We start from the raw sequence: 10,363 nt of genomic DNA, 5'->3' as shown, positions 1-10,363 counted from the left end.
CTCCTTTCTCATCAAGGAGGAAACATCCAAACACAGGTCATTCAAAAAATGGTGAAGACTACAAATGAACGCTTTTTAATATCGTAAATGTTTTCTACCTTTTTAAAAAGTTGGGGTGATGAATGGTACATTAAGATAATAGCACTTCATGTCGGCTGAGAAATTATTCTAAGAGCTCTGCTGATGGAGGCTGCCTTCACCTCTCTAATAACCTGTAACACCACTGTTGGCTTCATTAAATCCAGCATGTTCCTCATACAAATGAGTCGGAGATGCAGATAAATGGATCTTGCTTGTGTAGTTTTGAACAAATTATAGCATATTTAAACAGAGAAAGCAAAGATCAAGTACCCATCACTATTTCTGGTGCTTTAATGTCAATTCAGTGGTTTCTTTTTAAGTATTAGAAACTAATGGCTGTATGGAACCACTTTTGTCTTAAATCACTGAAGTCATGTATCTCTGGTGCTCTCTTTCCTTTTTTATGTCCCTTTGATGTTTAATCAGTGTTGCATTGTTATGAAACACGAATGACAAAAAGATAAACATCTGCATACATGAGACATAAACCTTATTTTTCCAGGAAAGCAAAGCAAAGCAAAGCAAGAATGGTTGTTTTATCTTTAGGATGATTTTCTTTGAGATCAATCTAAAGGGAACAAAGGGAACCACGTTTTATTAAAACATTAAGCAGTTATATGTGCTGTACTTAAAAGTTCAACTTTGTTGGAACAAGAGCCCTTTGAAACTCCAAGAACAGGCAAATCAGGGACTGCCATTGGTACAGCCATCCTTTTAAAAGCAGCAGCCTGGCACTTGGAGAGGTTGGGGCTGCCCAGGTTGCCCGGATGGTAAGTGGAATGTGGAGGTGGAATTGGAGGACTCCTGTTCTTAAGCCAGTTCTTTCCTGTGGACTCATAAAACCCCTGCTTCAGTTTGGGGGACAAGCTAAGTGGCCCATAAGTAACTGGGTTCCCATCACACAAAACATTTCTCTATGGCAAAAGTTGACTTTCAACAGTACAGATGAGGTGTAGCTCATATGTTAAGTTATAGGGCTTAACAATACATATTCTTTACCCAAGAAAGTCTTTGGATTTTCACTGTTGAAAGCATATGTGTTTTAATTAAGAAACAAGACCCCTGTCCAAGAGAGATGAGGTTAGCTAAGTGATCTTAGTAGCCTTTGTAGGTACAACCAACCTCATATATGTTAGAGTACTGAGCAGTAAAATCAACGACGCACGATGTAGAATGCTTCCATTTGCATAGTGATGGTTTGTGTGTCTGAGGTTGCTCATAAGTACACAAGCACTCACATCTGAATTGAGTTGGCATTATTCCTGTTATACACAGAACCTTTATACACAGTATTGACATTTCTTGCAACTGGGACTTGCTTGTCTATCTACTGGGTGAATCCTCTAGCATATTTCCGTAACGGTAACCTCTGGTAATCTGATCATTTCCTCCTCATAAAGGAAGGAATATTTTGAGATTTCAGCTATTTGTTATCTGGTTCTAGGCATCTTATTTAGCCCAAACAAAATAAAATACACTTTAAAACATGAACCCAAAGCAAGTCAGCAAAACCTTCTTTGCATTAATAGACCAGTGTTGCCCTAGATACCAACACCCTGGGCCCTATACACGTGAAGATACATAAATATTTCTATGTGTCATATAATTTTTGTGAGTGAAAAACTGCATACAAGGTAAGTTATAATTTAAAAAATCAGTCACATTATCTTTTACACACAAGAAAATAACTTGGCTTTGAAATTTAATTGAAATGATTCTACTAGCACAGTGCTATACTCCACAATAGGATGAAATCTCTGAACGTGTGTGCTTCGTTTGCTTACTACTTGAGTGCACTGTTTTTCAGGATGATTCTCAAAAAGCTCTTAGGCAAGACGATCAAACATAGGCCTAGTAGCTTCAAGAAATGGTGTTTTGCTCCTGGTTTCATAGTGTAATGGTGAATGTTCAAAAATACGCTTGCTTTGGATTATTGGCGCAATCCTTCCCTCTTTGAGCTTCTACGCTTTCTCTGTGACCCTTTGTTCGGCTGCTCTTCGAGGCCTCGAGGCAGAGCTTTGGCTGGCTACTCCCTACCTTCAGATGGCCAAACATCCTTCTGGAAAGTAGGAAATGTGTCCCTGTGCCTCCCATCTCTTAACAACCTCAGGCTACAACTCCTCAGTTCAGGCTACTGTGTGGCTGGTCGGTGAAAACTTAGCTTTCATTACCTCTAACATCTGAAGAAAGAGGTGAGCGCATTGTAATTCCTGGATGAAAACTCGGTGTGGCTGAGCCCTGTCCCTCCCTCTGCTCCTCTAACCTGCTGCCTCAGAAGGCTCGCCTGGGAAGTCTTGGGAATGTCGAAGCCTCCTGCAAAGCACCTACTGTGTGATGGGCAGATGCCGCTAGCAGAATGTATTTGGTGACCATGAAATGGAAAATGCTTCTTTCCCTTTTCTTGCTCTTCTCCTGGAGATGCGCCTGAAACTAGAAGCTCTCAGATGACCCAGACCTTCCTGCAGGGCTGTTTGTGAATTGCTCTGCTGGATAGACAGGCAGGCCCAGGAAGACACAGAGGAGCCCTGGCAGTTGCTTGCCCTGGGGATAGCGAGACCGCATGGCAGAGTTTCCCTCTTGGTTCACTAACACTCCTCCCTCCCCCTTCTTGCATCAGAATGGCTCTTGGGACTTCCCCAGGCCCAGAGAAGTTAGCTTGGCAGGCGCAGGGCTTGCTGCTTCAATTCACCTTTGCACCATCAGCAAATCAGGGGCCAAAGCTTCTCCAACATTTGCAAGCTGGGAAAGGTCACCTTCTTCTCTTAGCTGATGCATCAGACTTTACTGCTCTTGGGGTTTTGGGGCAGAACAGGAAGCCCTGTCATCCCCCTACACAGGGGCTTCGTTGTTGTCTTTTTTTCTGTTTTTGAGACAGGGTCTCTCTGTGCAGCTCATGCTGGCCAAGGAAGGGCACAGTGACCTGAAGCTTTTGGTGGTGTGAGCTGATATTCGCAGACTTTCAGCTGGTACACCCTTAGTCCCACCTAAGCGGATCAAGTGATTCTACTGGGCTGTAAGCTAGCATTTTACACACAAAGAGCTTTTTATTTATTAATTATTTTTTTTGAGTCAGAGTCTCACTATGCAGTTCAGGCTGGCCTTAAGCTCACTTTTTAGCCCAGGCTGGTCTTGAACTCACAACAATCTCTTACCTCAGCCTCTTGAATACTGGGATTACAGTTGTGTACCACCATGCCTGGCTGGGGAGTGTTTTATAACCAAGCCAGTCTGCCCCTAGTGCAGGAGCTTCTCTCCCACCACCTCGGGAAAGGCTCCCTGGCCAAGGAAACCCACCCACTAGGTCCTCCTAGATCACACCCTTGTTCTCAGTTGGAGCTGCTCTCTGTAGAGGTCCCCGTGTCGCCCCTCCCTCTGCTGCATCCTCACTGGTGGACACAGTGTCACTAACTCAGACTCTGTGACCCATGGTGGGAGAGTGTGAGCTTTCTCACCTGCCCCGGGGGACAGACAGCTTCTGAGTGGTGACATCTCTATCCGCCAGTACAGGAGAGTAGTTATACCTCACCTCTTACTCCGGCTAAGAGACCTAAGAGGAAAGTTGCCCCTAAGAGGAGACAGGAAAGACCAGTTGCTCCTCCAAAGAAAAGAAGAAGAAAGTTACATAGGATGGACCACTATACGGCGGAAACGCGTCAGGACAAAGTAAGTTCATCCGTTGTTCAAAGCTTTGCGGTGGGCAGGCGCCCAGGCGCCGAAGGAAACCTTGCTTTAAAAGCTGGCTGGATATGTTGTAGAAAACCTCTGCGGTGCAGTTGTTGGCTTTGGGGCCAGAAGAATCTGGTCTTTTAGAGGTTAGCGGTGGCGTGAAGACTTCCTGAGCTTTCCGCATGGTAGCCAAAAGGACCTTTTACTTTTCTGTGGACTTGTCATCGCCGCGCTCACGCCATCCTCTGAGTTGGAGTGACTGGCAATTAAGAGCACTGTGGGTTTTACTTGCTCTTAATGTGCAGATGCAGACACCGCGGCTTCTAGCCCTGGATCTCGAGCAGACTCCTGAAGGCAGGAGGACCGAGCTCAGCAACAGTGCACGTTAGGACTTAACGGAATGGTGACTTAGCTGAGCGCTCAGAACTTTCGGAGATCAGAAAAGGTGTTAGAATGATAGACAGGGAATAACTGAGATAAAGTCAGTGTGGGAACAAAGGACAGACAGAGGTACGTGTCTCCACCGAGTGATGGGGAGAATCGCTCTTTCCAGTACCTTCAGCAGTCTCTGACTGCCCCTTGTAACAAAACCTTCAGCAGCTCTCGAGGCAGCATCTTACTTCCGATCTGGTTGCTAGGGAGCAGGCTATGGATTTTACCTGAATTGTCCTGAGAAGGAGAGGAAAATAAGTCATGACCAAGAATAGACATATGTTGTACATTTGGTCTTTCTTTGTCTAGGTAAGGATGTTGGAGGAGAGGATGGTTTTCTTAGAAGAAAATACCACATCATTCCACATCTGTTAGTCTTGGCAGATTACACGCACTTCTCATTTTGAAGCCTTGTGTTGTGACTTATTCCTTGGGATAGGGTTTCAAATATTCCTCCGCAGCTGATTGTGCTGATGAGATGACATGATCAAAGGTCTTGAATCATCTGGGAAGACGCTGATGGGAGATGGTATTATGCACCCGAGCAAGGGTGCTCTTCAGGTCTCTCCTGCTCTTGAACACTGTGGGTCTATGTGTGTGGTTGCTAGCTAAGCTGTACAGTTCCGCTAAAGTATTGTCAAGGGTTTGTCGCATGTGATGTTTCTTAAAAATCTTTCCATTGCAGTGAGAGATGAAGTTGAGGAAGAAAATCTGTGGTGCATATGTGGGAACATTCATGTTGTTAACAACTTCCATTTGAAGCAATAATGACAGATGGGTTGTGTTTTGGACCCTGGAAATGGTCTTCAACAAAATAAAAGCCTGAATTTTATTTCCTTAGACTCCAAGACTCCATCAGAGATCTTCTAGAACCAACTCAGTGGTTCATTTTTGTGTAATTTAGGGTGATTGTAGACTCTTGCTTCACTCAAAATCAGCATGTAAAGAACTGATTTGAGGAGCAGGAGTGTGCTTCTTAGAAGTTTTTTCTATTAATGATCTGTTGCTTTCAGAAGTTGGTAGTTAAGTTCTCTGTAACATGAGATAGATCCTGTATACTGATGATGTTCTAATTTACTGTCCAGTGGAAGTTTTGCTCTTAACCTCAGAATCCCTCCTGAGTGACTTAGCCACTATCTTCCTACAATGGTCCAAAGCTTGATGCGATTTTCCATGGAAGGTAAAAGACTTAAACTCTCCATCTGACTTTATGGTCACTCTTACAACTCTTGGGACTTACAGAATGTCTTTATGTTTTAGAAAAGCCATTTTATCTCTATAGAAGAATTGATCTCAGTCACATTTCTGGCATTCTTATGCCAAAGAATCATGACAGGGATTGGATGAGGAGCAGTTTTAATCCTCCTGAAAGAATATAAAGTGCTTAGACTGGATTTACCGTTAACGTGGCAGGAAACTCTCCCCTAGTCAAAGCTCTGCCTCTGGGCCTGAAGTTTTCTTTCCAGAATGTTCTAAGGGTAGAAGCTCTATGGAAACTGAAAAGTAAAGAGGCAAACAAAATCTGTGAGGTCTAACTTGGTCTCTTTTCCAGATGACAAATCCACTGAGGGATATTGACAGAACTGTGGGCCAGCTCATGGATGGTCTGAAGCAACTCAAGCTGCACCGGTGTGCGAATGTCATCTTCGTTGGAGACCATGGTAAAGCTCACTTCCTTTCTTTGTTAATAAATGGATGAGTATAGCATTCTGTAGGTGCTGAGGAATGGACTACTTGGCCTTAGAAATCAGAGTTCGATTCTTTATTTCTTTGTTTTTTTCTTCAGGATAGGGAAAAAAATTAGGCCTTGATTGAAAAGTATGAGACAGCTGAGGTGGCCTGGATTTATTTTAGTCAAAAGTAGGGACTTCTATATCTTCCTTTTTTTGTAGGAAAGTACTTTCGGTAAAGCTCTATCTCTCATTCAAATGTCATGGATATTGTTCTGGTGATACTGACGACTTCATCTGTGAATGTGGCATAGCAGGTGATAAGCTCTCTTCCCTGTGACTCATAGCCTCAAAAGGGGCTCGCAGAGTTTGTGTGGTTAAAAAAAAACCTCTAAATATTATAAAGAGGCAGAGCAAAGAAGCTGCATATAAATCAATAGTTTCCCTGAATTCACTGAAGGAATTCAAGACTGAGACCAGAGGGCCTTTCTGATGTCCAGAAGATACTTAAGACAGGAAGAAGTAGTTTTTCTAAATCACTTCATGAAGTAGAAAAATTCATGACCACTTTTCTGAGATGATAAAGAACATTATAGATGCTGTGGAGATAATTTGATGGTCTAAGTGCCTGCTGGCAAGTGCAAGGACCCAAGTTCAATCCCTGGTACTGCATGCCATGCCAGCCCTTGAGCCCCAGGCATGATGGCACATGCCTGTAATCCCTGCACTGGGGAGGCTGAGACAAGAGGATGACTACAAGTCTGAGCTGTGTAGCAAGACCCTGCACCAAATAAATATTTTTTTTTTAAAAGAACATATAAGCATGGTATGATTATAAAGCAGAGAAAGCCTCATAGAACATTCTTATTTCACAGACGTTGCATTCCAGAACTATCAAATGGAAATAAGGACCCTGGAATTTGGGCCTACTCTCTTCCAGCTGAATTTGGAAGATGAAAACTGCTTGATTCTTTGCCAGTTCCATTTAGAATGGCTGGTGAATTTCCTTAGTCTTTCTACTCTGGGATGACGCTTTCTTTCGAGAACTTTCTAGAACATCTGAGAAACTATGAGGAAAAACCTGTGAGGGCTAACTTGCTCTCCTGAGGGAATTCACTGTTACTTTTCACATAGCTGTGCTTCAGTGAGTTTGGCTTAGTGGAGAGCAGCACACAGGGACAGAATTTAGAGCTTGTAGCACAGTTTAGGCTGCTCAGAAACGTTCAGAGCATAGTGCGTCCTGGAGTGGTTTATGTAATTGCCTGGACAGTAATTAATGAAGATGCTTCCAGCCTTCTATTCATAGTTGGAGACTCTTTTCCTGGACTGACCTGATACGAGGACATGGTAGCCATTGTTTTAATTTTTCCTCCTGAGAATTTCAATATTAAAGGACAAAGTAAATAATCTCTGTGCCTTGTGATATATTTTTCTCTCCATTCCAATTTTTAGGTTAAATAACAATAATGACAGCAACAGCAACAACAACAATGACAATAACAATAACAAAGGATAGAGGATATGGCTCTGATTACAGGCAGTGATGATTTGAATTTTATCAGCTGTGGGCTGCTCTGGGCTATATATCTTCAGTCTAAAATCTTGGGTCACCCATCACAGAATACCTGTTTTTCTTTCTAGAGAATATTTGTACATTAGTTTGTGCAAAGCAACTCAGTAATCTCTCCTTACTCAAAAGAGGTGTGTTCCGATTCCACCAGTGGATGCGACTAGCACCCGACCCTTTACATATCACCTTTCTTCTTATGCATACATACTACTAATAAAGTTTAATTTATAAATTAGGAACAGTGAAAAATGAACAGTAGCTATAATAAAATAGAGCAATCAGGAGAACATACTGAAGTAAAGGTTATGTGAACGTAGCCTCCCTTTTTCTCTCCCAACTACGATGGGGTGGATGTTATGTATGGTGTGGATACGTTGGACAGTTGGGATGTTGCAGAGAGTCAGGAGATTTCATTGTACAACTAGAAATTACTTCTGGAAATTTTCATTAATGTTTTTGGAACACTAGTGGACCATGGGTAGCCAGTCTATAGGGAGTGACAGTGGATTCATGGGGCATTTGGGCACATTAAACCTCTAATTCCGTGTCATCTTCTACATTTCTCCAATGACAGTTAAGGTCGCTATTGGCTGCTCTAGTCTTTAATTCTAAGATTTGAGTTTTTGTTTTTATTCTTTTTAAAAATATTGATTAAGGAGTTTTTCTTGATGGAGAGCAGAAAGTGTATTTTGGTGTGGGAAAGGAGTATTAGTTGGTTTAAAAATTCCCTGTGACAACCCTCTCTGTGTTGTGCTGGCTGGCTTCCTGGCTAATCACACTGCTTACAACTTGTTTTCACTCAGCATTCTTTGTTTTTCAGTTTGGGTGGTCGCTGGAGCCGACCACTTGCTTTCCCACCTCTCATTGGCAGTATTGTTTTGTCAGGGATTTTCAAGGCCACCGGAGGAGACAGAGGAAAGCTGCGGATTATGCTGAAGATGGGGGGTGGGTAGGGCAGGGCTGGAAAACGAGATTTTGTAAAAGATAGCATGCTGTTTATTTCAGTTATTTATGCCATCCTTAGCTGGGAAGAGTTTTAAGCAATCTAGTATTCTCTTTAAAAGACCAGATTTTTTCTTTTTTAAACAATTTAATGGGGCCAGGGAGATGGCTCAGTGGAATAAGCGCTTCTCTGGCTAGCACAAGGGCCTGAGTTCAATCCCTGGTTCTGCCCAAAAAAAGCCCCCAAAAACAAATCAAACAAAGCAATTTAATTTAATTTTAATTTGAAAAGTAAAAACAAAAGCAAGAACAAAAAAAAGTCAGAAACAAAGACAGAAACAGCATAACATATAATGATACATATGTTGCAGATTTGCAAAACAAGAATAGCTGATTGACAGTGGTTGATATATTATCTATTTTTATTGTCAAATCTGTTGCTCAGATTAATGGATATAGTTATGTAAGATCAGACATATGTTTGAATATTACCACTTGCTTTCAAGAAATTTTAAATTTTTGTTCTCTCTTTTATATTATTTGCCTTTTAAAAATATTTTAAAGAGAGTAGAGTAATAATTGATAAGGCATTAGAAATGATGCACATTTAGAAAAGCAAAATGAGAGGTACTCAGGCCTGGCTTTTGCATTACACATTGCTGTCCTCGATGTGGTTGCTGAGATTGCAGATTTCAGCACATAGAGTTAGTCAAGGTGAAAATTCTACACAGTAACTGCTATTTGCAAAAAACTAATGGAAAGTTTTAGTACCATCACCTCAGCCATCCTGTAAATATACTTGCATGTTTTTTCCCTGCCTTTTTCCCTATCTTTTTTCCTCCTCTCATCTTCATTGTTTAATCCTTGAGTTCCATTTCTTTCCATTTTACTATATCTGTTACACCTTTCAGATTTTATTTCTTCTTTCAAGTTCTTACACTAGGGAGACAATATGATATTTAAGACCAGATATTTTTTCATTATGACTATAAATTGTTTTCTTAAAAAACGTGGTTACTTCCTTTGTTTTGCTGTTCTTGCTCAATAGCTTAAAATGATAATTGAGAGGATGCGGTTTTTCGCCCGTCTAGAGCTTTCAAGATGATAAGGTTAAATCAGAGCCTGGTGGAAGTTTCTGGAAAGAAGTGTTAAAAACATTTCAAGTCAAGTCAAGGAATCACAAATGTGAGGGTTTCACCCATTAGTTTGTGCAAATTAAATAGATGCCCGGATGTCACCTTAGGTGTCTGCGTAAAGGTTTAAGGGTTTGATTTTAATGCTGCATAAAAATACTTGTTTTTCTTTCCCTCTCCACAGGAATGGAAGATGTCACCTGTGAAAGAACTGAGTTTCTGAGCAATTACCTGACCAACGTGGATGATATTACCTTAGTACCTGGGACGCTGGGAAGAATCCGGCCCAAGTTTAACAATAATGCTAAATGTAAGTTGATTTTTAAAGTGCTGAGTGGCTAGAGTGGTAGTACAGTGGAACCGGTAAGGCCTTGTTCTCTGAAACTGAAATACTTGGGGAAAAAAACCTTAGCATTCCTGTGTGCATAGCAGCACAACTCGTCATAGATAAATCTTGGAAGTAACCTATATTGTTCATCAGCAGGGGAATAGATAAAGAAATGATATTTACAGGCTGGGGAGATAGCTCAGTGGTCTAAGTGCCTGCCTGGTAAGCTCAATGACCTGGGTTCGATCCCCAGTACTGCATGCTGTGCTGGTCCCACAACCCTGGGCGTGCTGTGCCAGCTAAAAAACCAGGTGTGGTGGCACACACCTGGAATCCCAGTGCTGGGAGGCTGAGAAGAGAATAGCACTGAGTCCACGCTGCATAGAGCTTTATTGGAGACCCTGTATCAAATAAATAAATAAGTGAATAAATAAAATTTTTAAAAAGAGAATGTAGGGGCTGGAGAGATGGCTCAGTGGTCTAAAGCACCTACTTGAAACAAGCTTGGCAAAGCACAGGGACCGCGGTTCGATCCCCCAGC

At 41.8% G+C, this 10,363-nt stretch overlaps 1 protein-coding gene across 1 annotated transcript in view; it reads left to right on the top strand.

The window, feature by feature from the left end:
- Enpp2 (ectonucleotide pyrophosphatase/phosphodiesterase 2) overlaps positions 1 to 10,363 on the top strand; it is a 79,479-nt gene that overhangs the window by 38,021 nt on the left and 31,095 nt on the right. The window contains exons 11-13 of the mRNA XM_012517448.2: positions 3,589 to 3,744; positions 5,732 to 5,840; positions 9,679 to 9,804. Coding sequence (XP_012372902.1) covers positions 3,589 to 3,744; positions 5,732 to 5,840; positions 9,679 to 9,804 — 391 coding nt within the window. The remainder of the gene's footprint in view (positions 1 to 3,588; positions 3,745 to 5,731; positions 5,841 to 9,678; positions 9,805 to 10,363) is intronic.

Source organism: Octodon degus, unplaced genomic scaffold (genome assembly GCF_000260255.1).
Source record: "Octodon degus isolate 3935 unplaced genomic scaffold, OctDeg1.0 scaffold00179, whole genome shotgun sequence".
NCBI lineage: Eukaryota > Metazoa > Chordata > Mammalia > Rodentia > Octodontidae > Octodon > Octodon degus.
Note: the sequence above shows the minus strand (reverse complement) of the source record. Positions and strands in the feature narration are given on the sequence as shown.